The 15349-nt window shown below is 43.0% G+C and overlaps 1 protein-coding gene across 2 annotated transcripts in view; it reads right to left on the bottom strand.

The window, feature by feature from the left end:
• The window catches only part of VIT (vitrin), a 53638-nt gene that overhangs the window by 23821 nt on the left and 14468 nt on the right, over nt 1-15349 (bottom strand). For both annotated transcript variants that reach the window (XM_068156233.1, XM_068156242.1), the window contains exons 2-6: nt 10121-10191; nt 8226-8291; nt 6682-6838; nt 4775-4908; nt 1041-1118 (exon numbers count right to left, since the gene is read on the bottom strand). In XM_068156233.1, coding sequence (XP_068012334.1) covers nt 1041-1118; nt 4775-4908; nt 6682-6838; nt 8226-8291; nt 10121-10151 — 466 coding nt within the window. In that variant the 5' untranslated portion in view covers nt 10152-10191. The remainder of the gene's footprint in view (nt 1-1040; nt 1119-4774; nt 4909-6681; nt 6839-8225; nt 8292-10120; nt 10192-15349) is intronic.

The raw sequence follows: 15349 nt of genomic DNA, 5'->3' as shown, positions 1-15349 counted from the left end.
CTCTGTTTTGACTGTATTTATCTCTGGTCTGGTGTGAGATGCTTGGGCTGATACTTTGGGAATGTTGAGATGTGGTTTTAGTAACTCTTAGAAAAAAATGGACATTATTAAGATATGGTCACAGTGAGTAAGCTTAGGAAGGCTCATGCTGAGCAATCACTGAAGGAACTGTGTTAGGGAAGTGTGTACTATTATGAGACATTAATTTTGTTTTCATTCACGCTGTCAAGGAAGGGTCTGAACATCACACACTTGTTACAGTGGGCACAAATAAGTGTTACTTCAGTGACAGAGGCACTTCATGTGTATTTGAATACTGACTATTACCTAGTGCAAGACTTAATCAAAGACCTCTGAAGAGAGCTAAATTATTTCACCATGAGAGTGGTGAAGCCCTGGAATGGGTTGTCCAGGGAGGTGGTTGAGGCCCCATCCCTGGAGGTGTTTAAGGCCAGGCTGGATGAGGCTCTGGCCAGACTGATCTAGTGTGAGGTGTCCCTGCCCATGGCAGGGGGGTTGGAACTAGATGATCCTTGTAGTCCCTTCCAGCCCTGACTGATTCTATGATTCTATGATTTAAACAGATTAATTCCTTATCCTGACATCCTTAGATAAAGCTACTGCACATTGTCATCTATGTCATTAGTATTATGTTACTGTTGATTATTGTACTCTCAACACTGAATATCCCATAGGATAACATGACTAGCATTGGCAGAACGTCAACATGTATAACCTCAAATGCTTTCCTATAATCAGTACAGCATCTTAGACACTAACAGATCTAAAACAAGGGAGAAACTACTTGGAGACAGAAGTCTGAAACATGACTGAAAAATAGAAATTGTCTAGGATTATTTCCATATGCTTAACATACCAAAAAAAAAACCAACAAAAAAAAGGCATGAGGGATTTGGATGAGCTAATAAAGGATGCATGAACTTTTGACTGTGAGTAATTATGTTTTGAATTACACAACTGAGAAGCTCCAACAGCTAGTTGTGAATGGTTGCAAGGGAAAGTCACTCACAATTACTTGCCTGATTTAACAACTGTGCTTTTTGAAGAAGAATATTCAAGAGTTGATGGATACGTCACACCTTTTCTTGGCTTGCCCTCTACAACAGAAAAAGCATTAGAAAGCATCTCAAAATAGTCTTACTTGACACACAATAAAATTCTCATTTAACATGTTTGTTCAGAATCAGACCCCACTTCTTGGCTGTCCAGTTTATTTTCTTGAAGATTTCTCTGATGGTAGAATCTCAAAACCATGCCACTAAAAATACCTAAAATTGCCTAAATCCAGCATCACAAAAAAAATAATAATAATAAAAAAAAAAAATTAGAAAGCATGAAAACACAGTCCTGGAAGGCTGAAGAAGTCATTTAGTTCATTCCATTTCTCTCAAATGCTGTTAAGCTTATGGAGGCCAATTTGTATAGCCTGTATCTAAACCCACAGCTTCCCTGGGCAGCATTTTTCCAGTGCCTGATTATGCAGTTGACTTAGAAAGCATATTTGATGTGGGATTCACTTTGTCACGCACACAGCATTCTTCTCTTACCTCACTTTTGCAAGATGCCATTTCTGGCAGCAGTGTTTTGCAGTAATAGCAGTGAAAGAAGGCTGTGCTTCTGTGTGGGAACATATGGTACCTGTATTTAGATCTAAAATGAGAGTCCTGTCTTAAAACAATGAGCTATGTTTCCCAGTTAAGCTTTAAACCACAAATCTTTTTAGTGTCACAGCAGATGCAGTCTCTATTGGTACATGTGGCCATTCAATTCCATCTCTTGGGGCAGTTTTTGTATTCCCATATATCATTGAATGAAAAGTGTTGCAGAGAAGCCCAGAGTAGGGAAGACTGTTCTGGCCTTTAGTTGTTGGTGGATGTAGGACCTCCAGACCCTGGTGACTCTCTACAAGATGTTGTGCTATGTCATATATCTGGACCACCTGAAGTGACATCTACCTCCAGCTCCTGCAAAACCTGAGTCATAATGGTGCTACTAGGTTTGCTTTCCTTTATTTCCATGGCAGATTCTTGTAAGAAGGTGTGTGTAGGGCACTGTGAGCATGTCAGTTGTTATCCTGGCTGATTAATCCAGGGATCAACAGCCCTAAACAAAATTAGCTGCTGCAGACTGAGCCACTCATGGGAATTGGGTGCTGTTTCCCCTGTCATGACATGAAATGAAGGGTATATGCCAGAAGAACTGGTTCTCTATGTGCAGGGGTGGCCATGGAGCTGATGAGGAACTGTTATTTGTCCTTTTTTCCATGTCCCATCTCCTTTGTTTTATGCCTCTCTGAAATGTCATGTTATTAAAAAAACCTTAGATGAGTAAGTCAGTTTGAGTTACTAATGAAGCAATGATGTAAGGAGCTATTCCATTTCTCATTTACAATGGTATGAACTGAGAGCAGCTCCACTGAGGTCAACACAGATCCAGCAAAGACCAGAGGTGACAAGTTGGCACTCAAGGACAAGCTGTGAAGAGCTTCCTTCTTGCCCTTTGGTCTCTCGCAGAAGCTGGCCTAAGTGCAGCAGAAAAGGTCTTCACATCTACTCCCCTCCAGACAAAACTGGGATCCAGAGCTGAACAGGACTAGTGAGCTCTTCTGCCAATTTGGTGGAAAGATGGAAAAGTTACAGGGTTGCAGATGATTTCTAAATACATTTCTTTATCCCCAGCAGAGACAGAATTATCAAGTATGAGTAGTTGGTATATGGATGCAGCAATATATTAGTAATATGATTCTAATTTAAAATATTTATGTGCTAAGCCTCTTTCTAATGCAAACCTGAAGCCCACTACTGTGCAAGTTTATTAACTTGCTAGCATGGGGATGCTGGCTGTTCCTGGAGTCTGGGATTTTCTTCCATCTTATATATAACCAAGAGGTCTGAAGCCTGACCTAAATGTGGCCCTGCACTCTGGAGCAATGGTAATGTCCTTTTTAGTGTCTGGAGAAAGTTATATCTAGGTTGGAGTTTGCTTAACATACCCCAAAATGTGTTTACATATGGGCTGAAAACATCATGTTCTGGCCAATGAAGTTTAAGCTGCTCAAGTAGTGGCTGCTCACCCTCTCACACTTATCTGTGACTAGCAGACTCAGAGCTTTAGGACTCTGTTTTCTTAACCCATTAACTGCAAATCTCCCAGTAAACTGAATGGAGTCATTCAAATCAGGGCCAAAGCATTTCAGTGCTTGAAAGTGAATACCAGTGCATTTGTGTACCTCCTGGTGTGCTTACTGCTTTAATTCCAGAGGACAGACCTCCTCCCCCACTGCCCCTAAATCATGCCACTTCATTGCCTGGGTTCCTCTAGAATTCTTTTTCTGTGCTCTTTTGTGTGGGTACTCATTCACAATTTAAACACCATAAAGTCTTAGTGACAATATCCTAACTAGGATTAAAACGTTGGCACATGTCCAGAGTACAGTATCACATATGGGTCTGGTCTGCTGAAGAGAGCTCAGATGGAGAATAGGGGACTCAGTTCCAGTTCCAAAGCTGTCCTGAAATTAATGCCTTAGGTGACTTTGTAGTTTTACTGGGGAATGCTTTATGCAGCTCTGCCTTTTTTTATGACTCATAATCATAAAAATAAAACGCAGCTCATCTCTTTCTGAGAGTGAGATCTGTCTGCATTCTGCCTCAGGCTGCTGAGATGAATACCACAGCCTTCCTGGGGTTTTACTCTTCTCAATTACTTTCAAAAATTCCCAAATTTTCAGTAGGTATAGTGAGAGTTTTCTTCCTATTTCACATGGTAAATGATCTGTTATGTTATGCCTGAGCTCGCTTCTAAACTAAGTAGTGCCACTGACATCAGTGAGTGCACTCAGCATGCGTAAAATTAAGTGCATGAGGGACAAATTTCATTATGCTTGTGTATACCCAGATTTCTCATTCTCTTATGTGTGCTTGTAACTTTCTCCCATGTCTTCTTTCATAGCATCTCATTAATTGAGAATAAGGATTTGTTACTGTGATCCAAAAATTCTTGCAGTTTTACTGGATAACAACTGGGCAACTGGGGGGGGGGGGGGGGGGGAATAAGTTTTTTAAAAATCTTATTTTTCCACTTATGTACCTGAATTACAATGTGCTGTTTGTTGGGGGAAAACTGCAACAAGTACAAGTAGCAATTCAGCTATTCCAGGAAATTCCTACTCATTGAAAATAAATCCTTCTCATAATGTGGCACACCCATGGCAGAATGCTGTAAAAAAGTGCATCCAAATATATTAATGCAAACTCCAGGTGACAGTTCATTTTGGTCAGTTTGTGAGACCTCCTTTGCTGTCCACAATTTTTTGCATGAAAAGAGCATGCCTTTATTTTTAGTGTCTTTTGTTCAGTTGCTTGTTGATTTTTCCAGGAATGATGTAGTTAGTTAGTACCAGTTGATCGTACCTATCCTACACCTCCAGAAGTGCTGACCAGCAAAAACTGACCTACTGTCTGGATGCAGCATGAAGTTATATTTAGAAATTGTATGTAAGGTGGTGGAAATTAGACCCTCCTTTCACATAGGTAGAATGAGTTCAAGTGGGTTTAAGGTAATCTGAAGATGATGTAAAAGTGATTCTGATGGCCCAGAATAAAACCTGTTTTGAGTGCTTATTCATGCTAAAACTAGGTAGGGTGGGCCTGCAATGATTAAACTGGTCTTGAAAATGAGAAGGCTGTTTCCCCCTCTGCCTGATGGGGAGCAGCAGAAAAGGGCAGGTGGATCCAGCATGCCACCATAGTACCTGACACAAGGAAGGACTCCCTCCAGCGCGGCAGTGACAGGGACCGGACCCCGTTGGAGAAGCTCCCGCGGTAACCGGAGTGGCCGGCGACTTTTTGAACGAGAATCTTACCTCCTGCGTTGTCAATTACACCACTGAAAGGGGAAAACACGGTGTCTGAAGGCAGGAATTTCCCCAAATGACTTAGACATTGTTCAACAGTGCAGGAGATAGAAAGTGTTAACTTTTACCTTTAAAGCAGGGACTAGAGTGGAGCTGTGACATTACCGATGCTAAGAAATATTTGTGCTTCTTCCACATAGAAAAGAACAGCTTGTTACAAATTGCTGTTGGGATCTGTTTGCTCTTCCCACTGATCTACTGGTCCTGTGTTTAAGGTTGACCTAGTTACACACAAGATCAAGCTACTGCCTTTATTAAAATTCCTGCAAGCTTGACTGAATGACTGAAGATACAGGGAGAGGTACTCAGAGGAATTTTCAGGCCAGCTATGTGACAGAAATACAACTGTGAGGCAAACTACCCACTTGCTAGATTTTTTTCTTTTGTAAAAAATTAATGTATGTAAGTTGTTGGGTTTTGGTTTGTTTTTTCCACCCCAGTTCCATTATATATCATCTGCCAAAAAGGCTAAGCCTGGAGCAAACTGAACGCAATACTGATGAAAGCTGTTAGAAAATCTGGTGAGATCCATGTGTGTTGCACATTAAATGTTGTTTGACACATGACACATGACATAACATTTATCTAAAAACAAACAGAAAACCTTCTGTACGTGTAACCTGCTGTGGCATCATTAAGAAGGCAGGCAAGCCAGGAAGCAACTGCCACTCGAGTGTCATGGTAGGACTGGCAGTAATCACACTGCAGGAAAATAAGTAAAGGGCAGGAAACAATGTAGAAGAATGTGTCAGAGCTCCAGTTTCCTCTGATGACTGCAAGAATCTGCTGGTAACGTAACTGTGAGGAAAGGAAACATAGAAGCTAACAAAGTCAACCCCAGCTGGCAAGTGAGAAAAAGGGAAACCTTCACTGCAACAACACAGGCAACCAGCATTGGAACTACAAGGGAAATTGCAGACGCTGCCAGTATTTTGTAGCTTCCCTTTGCAACAAGCTCTGCCATTGTGCAGAGTATTCCACTGTGCATGCACTAGAATCTGAAGGAAGTATTTCTCGTTTGAAAGCCATGCTAGCAGTCATCTTCCCAGCAAGGGACTTAACAGACAAAGCTGCAGCCAGGAGGTGGCAGCCCTACACACGCAGGCACCTTGGCCTCTGCGCTGCGCAGTGTAGCTTATAAAGGTAAAAAGTCCTGAAGCCTTAACTATTCAGCTTTGTTCAAGAGCTCAGCAATTTCACGCAACTGGAAGCACTGCAATAGATTGAATAATACCAAATGAAGTCACTTTGTCCATCAGGGTTACAAGTTTTTACTGTGTTTTCACACGAATGCATCTTGCTTCTGCATCCTTCCTGCAATTATGGTGTGATTCAATTCAAATATGGTGAACCAAAAACAATCCCAGAAGTACTGGAATTATTTGTATTAATCACTGGTGATATGACTGGTTTCTTTCTGATGCTTATTAGTAGCAGCAGCTTGACCCTTATCTTCTGTTTGAATAATAACAGTACAAATAGTAATTTGCTATGCATGTACGAGAGATCTGCAAATCTCAAGGCACTTCTCCAAAGGTTGAGAAATGTCTTCAAACACACCTGATTTAAATTGCATTGTCTTTATTGCATCAAATATGGTCTTTATTGCTGGTTTCCCACTAGAACAGCAGCCTGCAATCAAGTCTACAAGGCAGTAAGAACTTTAAAGGGTTTGAAAAGGCAGGAGCTCTCTACATAGAAGTGATAGTTTAGTCTGAGTACCTTGCTTATTTAAACTCACTCACCTGTGAATTGCAGCATTGCATACACTAGAAAATGAAGCATAAATGTCTGTGCCATAAACACGGTATTTTACATCTTGACATCCAGGAGGGCATTTTGCAATGAATTCTGGATTGATTATCTTCCCCGCCTTGACGTCACAATCGATCTGGGGTACATCTGTGAGTGCAAGATCTTGGTAAGATCAGACTGAATATTTTCCTAGCTGAGTGATTTTGTCATGAAATGATGAGTAACTGAGTGACAGGGATGCCCTTCTCTTATGCTTTTGTATCAATGGGTTTGTGATACAAGACATGTCTGTACATTTTGTTTCTACAATATAACACATAATAATCCCTATACTAAGGGATGTGACTGTAACCAGGGATGGCATAAAGAAGTCTGATTATGTATCTGACCTTCAGTGTTTGCTTCTGTGGAGGCAATGACACTTTCCTGGAGATAGAAAGAAACATAGCCACCCAGGCTGTGGTTAACATGTCAGGAGGGGAAGAGGTGGCTGTCAGTCACAACTGGGAAGGGCTGTGCACAGATGAGGCAGGATGCTTCCCAAGCCTCCTGCTGTGCTCATGTAGCTCCATGCTGTCTGTAACACCAGCCTGGAGCCACAACCGATTATCATGTCTTAATTTTAAAAACTATTTGCTTGGTACAATTTCCTTTGAACAAAAGTTTAAATGTGGATTCACAACCTTGCAGTAGGCTTGTTTGTCAACTAAATGAGCAAAATAATCTGTGCACAAAAATGCTCTTACAGCAGCAAAGTTATAGCTGAAAGTTACACACACAAGCTAGTGCAGAAGGAGTGCACCACTTGTCTCCAACTAATCAGCTGCATGTGCTTTGGGTTGCAATAGGTTCATCTCACATATTTAGCCTAGAGAAGAGGAGGCTCAGGGGAGACCTTATTGCTCTCTACAACTGCCTGAAAGGAGGTTGTAGCCAGGTGGGAGCTGATCTCTTCTCCCAGGCAACCAGCACCAGAACAAGAGGACACAGTCTCAAGCTGCACCAGGGGAGGTTTAGGCTGGAGGTTAGGAAAAAATTCTTCACAGAAAGAGTGATTTGTCATTGGAATGTGCTGCCCAGGGAGATGGTGGAGTCACCATCACTGGAGGTGTTTAGGAAGAGACTGGATGGGGTGCTTGGTGCCATGGTTTAGTTGATGAGATAGTGTTGGATGATAGGTTGGACATGATCATCTCAAAGGTCTTTTCTGACCTGGTTAATTATATTATTCTAGTCTAGTCTCTGTGAAAACCATAGTGCTTGCTTACAACCTTATGTGCTGCCTAATGACCTATGAAGACATACTTAGTGGTGAAGCACCCAGTTTCCCCTTTACACATGTTCAGTAGCACACCCTTTACTTGGTGGTTTGATTTCAAGAAAAGAGCGTGTTAGTTAACATGTGCTGCCATTGACTCTGCAGACAATTGTGAGGAGTTACCAGAATATAAACTCATTTTGCACATTTTTATTTTTTTAACACATCAGATATACTTGCTGTAAAACAGCTAAGAATACTACGGGGATCACTTACATAGCTTAGCCTTTTTTGTCTTCTTCGTGACTTCTTTAGCTGCATAAGTACATATAAGAAACAGACCTAAAGCAAAGAAAACATAGCATCAGGAAAAAGGGGCACTGTCAACATCAGTTATTGCAAAATCCTCTGCATGAGATTTCCCAAATCTGAATCAATGGCTTGAAATAAAACAAACTGGGAGTATTCTCAGTCACAGATAGGTTTCTACTTGTAGGTTAATTTTGCAGTCAAGATATGTCTACTGTGTGGCAGGTTTTTTGAAGGGGATTAAAAATCAGTTCAGCTCACACATTCATCTGTGGAACTCACTGTCAAAAGCTTCTATGGAATCCATGAGGTCCAGAAAGCCACAAAAAGCCTCAGTATTTCTACAAACCATGAAAACTCTTTGTAATTGGTGTGATAGAGATGTCAGTGAAAAAAACTTGCTCTGTACATAAACTAACTGGGAAGGTAGGGAGAGAAAGATCCCTCTTAATAAGCCATTGGGGAGGTTATTCTGTCATCATGTGTTGTAGCATTTCACTCGCTTGTGGTAGCAGGTGTGGGATGCTGGGCAGAATTATGGACAATATGAGGTTCTAATACAGCATGTCCCAGTATCCTGTCCCAGCAAGGGCACTGATTTTCTTCAATAGGCAGAATTATGATTTGAAAAGTGTAATAGTAAAAGAAACATACACTGTTGTATTAAAACAAACATCATAATATATATATGCAGCTTACCGTGTTTGGTTTACTTGCTAAGTGCATGACATACAAAAACATTTCTTTCTCTGTGCTTATAAGTATTATAATATAGAAATTCATTACAAATATCTTGACTTTCCTATTTGTTTTTCTATCTCTGCATTTTCAGAAGGAAGTGAAACTCTCAGTGATGTGTTGGCTTATCCTCACACTGTTTGTTGAATTAATCTTAATAGAATATGCATCAACAGTCTTACTTCTTTTATGCTCTTCTCCCTCCAGACTGACTACAGAGAGTCTGCAGAATTAATCACTCCTAGAACTTACTCAAAAGCAGTGACAGTGTATAGATGCAGTCCCATGGTCTTTTGTCAGTGCCAAAGTTGTGTAAGTAAGGCTAAACTGTAGTTAGAATTAAAAGCAGCAAAACAGTGGACAGCAAAATACAAAGTCCCAACTACATGGAATGTCAGGGCATAATTTAATGTGGAGAAAGTACTTTGGTCTTTAGTAAAGACAAAAGAACTGTATAGATAGCGATGAATTTGAATTAGGAAGGGTTATTCTGCCAGATCTGAGGAACTCAGCTCGGGGGAACATAGCTTGGGAATATCACAATTAAAGACCTAGAGCGCCATTAGACTTTGTGGCAGCTGGATCCCCCTCAAAGGGAGACATATCAGTAAAGTACACTAAGAAATCATCCTTGATCAAGCAGAGTGTTAATGTTAGATGAACCCTCTATAATGTTCCAAAAAGGCAAGATCCTGTCTGGCTGCCAGACTCACATTTATAGCCATTTTCCTTTAGAACCTCCTTGTTCATGTAGAAAAGCAAGGACACACATTACAAATGGGAAGGGATGCTCCCACATAAGAAACAGGTGATTTTTCTTTCAAGGGAATCTTTACATTACAGACATTTTCCAGGCCCCATTGTGCCATCTGATTTGGACTGCATGCAGTCATTCATATACGTAGAGATCTTGGCAATTAATTTATACTGGTTCAACGCCAAAGCCAAAAAGTTTTGGAAGCCCATTTCTGAAAAGCTGTGCCAAGGCTTACTTTACCTCCCACTGAGAGCTTCATCAGCCATGAAGTCCAAAGGGAAGAGAAGAAGGCAGCAGCCACTGGTCAGCCAGGACAGGAGAGTGCAAACACACGAACAACTAGTTGCAGCACAGCTACTGTACTTACCAAAGAAGGTTGCAATGACTGTGGCCTTCATAGTGAGTAAAGCAAAATCTGGATGTGTCACTAAAGGAGTGCTGAAAATGAAAAGGAGAGCACATCAGGCTGCATTCAGATGTATCACAGGTGACACTGGAAAGCAGTGGGAGAGGGAATGTGCACTCTTCAACCTTTCACAGTCCTCACATGCTGCATCTTCTCCTCTTTTGCAGAGCAACAAATGTTCCCAGAGGAGATAGCATTTGGGCTGTGGCACACCCATGGATCAATTTTTTACTTCTGCCTTTTGCTTCAGGTAAAGCCAAGACTTCATTATACATACTTATTTCTGAAGCCAGTGGCAGGAAAGGGCATGATGAGTGTGGACATACTCTGACAGCTATGACAGATATTAAAATTCATTCACTACTTTTTAAAGATGAAATTACAGAACTGTAATGTCTGCATGTCAAAGGTGTAATATCATAAAGGAGTGAATAGAAGTCTGTTCAATCCTGAAAGATGTTGTGTAATGTATCCTGCAATCATGCCATTGCTTTTGAGCCAAATTACTGATTTAGAATAGAATAAACCAGGTTGGAAGACACCTTCAAGATCATCACGTCCAACCTATTATCCAACCCACCTAATCAACTAAACCATGCAGCCAAGCACCCTATCGAGTATCCTTCTGAGCACCTCCAGTGATGGTGACTCCACCACCTCCCTTGGCAGCCTGTTCCAATGGGTAATCACTCTCTCTGTGTAGAACTTCTTCCTAACCTCCAGCCTAAACCTCCCCTGGCGCAGCTTGAGACTGTGTCCTCTTGTTCTGGTGCTGGTTGCCTGGGAGAAGAGACCAACCCCCACCTGTCTACAACCTCCCTTCAGGTAGTTGTAGAGAGCAATAAGGTCTTCCCTGAGTCTCCTCTTCTCCAGGCCAAGCAACCCAGGTCCCTCAGCCTCTCCTCATAGGGCTTGTGCTCCAAACCCCACACCAACTTTGTTGCCCTTCTCTGAGCACGTTCCAGCAAGTCAACATCCTTCGTAAACTGAGGGGCCCAGAACTGGACACAGGACTCAAGGTGTGGCCTAGCCAGTGCAGTGTACAGGGGCAGAATGACCTCACTGCTCCTGCTGGCCACACTGTTCCTGATGCAGGCCAGGATGCTGTTGGCCCTCTTGGCTGCCTGAGCACACTGCAGGCTCATGTTCAGCCTACCATTCACCAATACCCCCAAGTCCCTCTCTGCCTGGCTGCTCTCCAGTCACTCTGACCCCAGCCTGTAGCACTGCATGGGGTTGCTGTGGCCAATGTGCCATATCCTTCTTTACCAAGGATATGTGCGTATGCATGTACACAAGAACCTGAGATTAAGAGGTCTCTGTCAGAACATCTGCACAAGGTGTTTTTCTCTGGCTCCTGATCCCTGCTATTGCTGAAGCTCTTGGCCAGGCTACAAGAACACAAACTCATCAGAGATAACCTGTCTCAGCTCCTCCTGAACCTCACCTCCCATGCTGCTTTTGCAGTTGTTTGTAATTGTTGAGGGAAACCTTGCTTGGGCACTCATAATTAATCTCAGTTATTAAAATACTGCAAGATGCCTGAAAAATACCACAGCAAAAATATTTTTGTTGTACAGGAAAAGCTCAAGTTTTCAAAGAAAGTAATTACATGCCCACAAATGGAAAAGTGTACAGTAAAATTAAAACTAGACTGCTATCAAGGAAGAACATATGTGGAATGTTAAATTTGCAAGTGATCAGGAAAAGCATGATATCTGCCTCCTAGAAAAGTGGGACTGGCAGACTTCACACAGTAATTAGCATACTGAGAACCAGGCCTTTGGCTGCCCCAGAAGGAAATTCAGACTGACAAGGCAGCTAGAGGAGATAGAGAAACAAAATCTGCAATCTGTCTTCATGTGCAATATTTCCACATTTTTTTTATTTATTTTGCTTTCCCCTCCCCAAGCAAGCCACATGCTTTTGCTGTGAGGATAACTAAAATGCTATGCTAGACTAAACTGAGTTCAGCCAGTTCTAGGCCTGTGTAATCATGGACTATCTGCACCTCTGATTTTTGCTTCTGTGCTATGGTTAGAGAACTTCAAATGCCAGGACATACTAGCAGCATCACTTCCTAATAGTAGTGTCTTTCCTCAAGGATGTCTCTAAAACAGTCCTCCTGCTAAACTACTAAAGCTGAAAGCAATCAAACTGAATCTTGGGAGTGTAGAAAGTGGCACAACACAGTGACTGTGTGTTCCTGCAAATGAGCAGTGCAGTTAGGGTGATCCCAGACTGTAGAAACCATAGCAGCAAGACCAGTCATGTGGTAATACTCTATTGTCACTGTTAGTTTTCACTAAAAAAAAACCCTGTCCATCTCCTGGAGGAAAACTCCATTTTAAGCATTTACTGCAGTGTATTTCCACTATGAAATTGCTGAGGGAGATAATAACAAGCTGTAGATGAGAGTTCAGAGGAACTTAGCTTACATGCTTTTCATTTATATGTCTGTGGTGGTTTAGGCTGGGTGCTGGCCCGGATGCCACTGCACAGAACACACCTGGGAGGTCCCTACGGGTGGGCCCAGCCCAGGGGGTGGTCACAGGCAGGTATTCAATCCCACAATGCCCTGATCCCCTATAAAATGCCCATGCGGGGTCTCCACTTCCTCTTTCATCCCCAGCTGCAGCCTAGGTAAAATGGCGTGAGCCACCTCCCTTGGGCCTGCCCAGGCCCAAGGCTGGGTTGGGAGGGAGGAAAGAGCCCTGGGGAGGGGTTGGGTGTACCCCCAGGTGGGGGTGGGATGTTCTTGGGTATGTTCTGGGATCTCTCTCTTTGTCACGGTGCTTGTGGTTCTCTGTAAAGCTTTCATTGGTGTTTGTTTTTGAATTGTTTTGCTATTTAAACTTTCCATCACTTTTGCAATCCCTTTGTCTGAGTCATTGTTTCTGCCCGTGGTGGGGAGGGGGTTTGCCCCAACCCATTACAATGTCTTAACCCATCACCACACAAGAAGTATAAAAAATAGCCCCCCCTGCAATGAGGTCTCACTTCAGGCCAATCCCAGAAAAAGAAGAGGCAGAATAAGAGTTGCAAGTCATTTGTAGACCCATCACACACCATTAAATACTGCGCAGGCACTGACTTAGGCTTTGGAAAAGGCATCTTAATATGAGCATTCTCAAAATTGTAACTGAACTTTAGCTTTTCTAACCAGGTCTCTGGCTACTTGGACATGGCATGGCAGGAAAATTACAGGACATCCTGTGACACAGCTCTGGTGGCAACACTCTCAAGGGTATTCCTGGCCTTCAGACCTTGGGATGTCACATGCAGGTAAGTGCAAGAATATTTACAGAATCACAATGTCCCAGAATGTTAGAGGTTGGAAGGGACCTCCAGAGTTTGCTGAGTCCAATTCCCCTGCCAAAATCAGTATCACCTAGGGTAGTCCACACAGGAACACACCCAGACAGGTTTTGAAAGTCTCCATAGAAGGAGGCTTCACAACCTCTCTGGACAGCCTGTTCCTCATGTTGAGATGAAACCTTCTATGTTCAAGTTTATATCCATTGTTTTGTGTTTTATTACTGCATACCACTGAAAAGAGCTTGCCCCCCTCCACTTGACACCCACCCTCAGATATTTATAGACATTAATCAGATCCCCTCTGTCTTCTCAAGACTAAACAGCCCCAGGTGTCTCAGTCTCTCTTCATAGGGGAGATGCTCAAGTCCCCTGATCATCCTCATGGCTCTCTGCCAGACTCTCTCCAGCAGATCCCTTTCTCTCTTGATCTGGGGAGCCCAAAACTGGACACAGTATTCCAGGAATGGTCTCACCAGGGCAGAGTAGAGGGGGAGAAGAGCCTGCCTAGAGCTGTGGGGACACACTTTTCCTCAAGCACCTCAGGATACCATTGGGTCTCTTGGCTACAAGGGCATATTGCTGTCATGGAGAACTTGCTGTCCACTAGGACTCCAAGGTCTTTCCAGCAAGGCAACACCTAACCTGTCCTGGTGCCTGCTGTTATTCCTCCCCAGATGCAGGACCCTGCACTTGTCCTTAGTGAACTTCAAGAGGTTTGGTTTCACCCAGCTCTCCAGCCTGTCCAGATCATGTTGGATGGTAGCACAGCCTGACAGGGTGTCGGTCATCCCCTCTGTTTTGTATCATCAGCAAACTTGCTGAGGGTACTCTCAATCCCTTCATCCAGGTGGTTGATAAAGATACTGAGCAAAAGTGGAGGCAGTACTGATCCCTGGGGAACACCACTGGCTACAGGCCTACAAGTTGATTCTGTGCCACTGATCACAACCCTCTGAACTGTGGTTTTGAGCCAGTTTTCAATCCACCTCACAGACTGACCGTCTATGTCCCATTTCCTGAGCTTTTCTATGAGGGTGTTATGGGAGACAGTATCAAAAGCCTTACTGATGTCAAGGTATGTGACATCCACTGCTCCTCCCTCATCTACGCCTTTGGTCATAATTTCATAGAAGGCTATCAGATTAGCCAAGCAAGACCTCCCCTTGGTAAATCCATGTTGGCTACTCCTGATAACTCTCTTTCCTTCCATGTGGTTAGAGACAATCTTCAGAATGAGCTGCTCCATCATCTCTCCAGGGATGGAGGTGAGGTTGACTGGTCTGTAGTGGCCTGGGTCTTCTTTCTTGCCCTTTGTGAGTACTGGAGTGACATTTGCTTCCTTCCAGTCATCAGGCACCTCTCCTGTTCTCCATGACTTTTCAACAGTGATGGAGAGAGGCTCAGCAGTAGCATCAGCCAGCTCTCTTAGCACTCATGGATGCATGCCATCAGGGCCCACGGATTTGTGTGTTTTCAGTTGGTACAAGTGATCTCTAACCCAGTCCTGACTGACCAGTGGAGTGTCCTCCTCCCTTCAGTTCTGCTCCCTTGTTTCCAGAGACTGAGGTTCTTGAGGGCCAGTCTTAGGAGTAAAGACTGAGGCAAAGAAGGCATTCAGCAACGCTGCCATCTCTGCATCTTCTGTTACCATATCTCTCATATAATTCACTAGTGAACCCTCCTTTTCCCTTCCTTTTGTCACTGATGTATTTGAAAAAGCTTTTCTTGTTTTCTTTCACCTCCCTGGCAAGTCTTAGTTCCAAGAGGGCCTTGACCTTTCTTGTCACATCTCTACATTCTCTGGCAGTGTTTCTATATTCCTTCCAATTGCCCAGACCTTTTTTACACATTTTGTAAACCTCCAAGTGCTCC

Source organism: Melanerpes formicivorus, unplaced genomic scaffold (genome assembly GCF_026170545.1).
Source record: "Melanerpes formicivorus ecotype bairdi unplaced genomic scaffold, bMelFor1.0.p_v2 SCAF_2, whole genome shotgun sequence".
Classification (NCBI taxonomy): Eukaryota; Metazoa; Chordata; class Aves; order Piciformes; family Picidae; genus Melanerpes; species Melanerpes formicivorus.
This window is presented reverse-complemented; position numbering and strand designations above follow the sequence as displayed.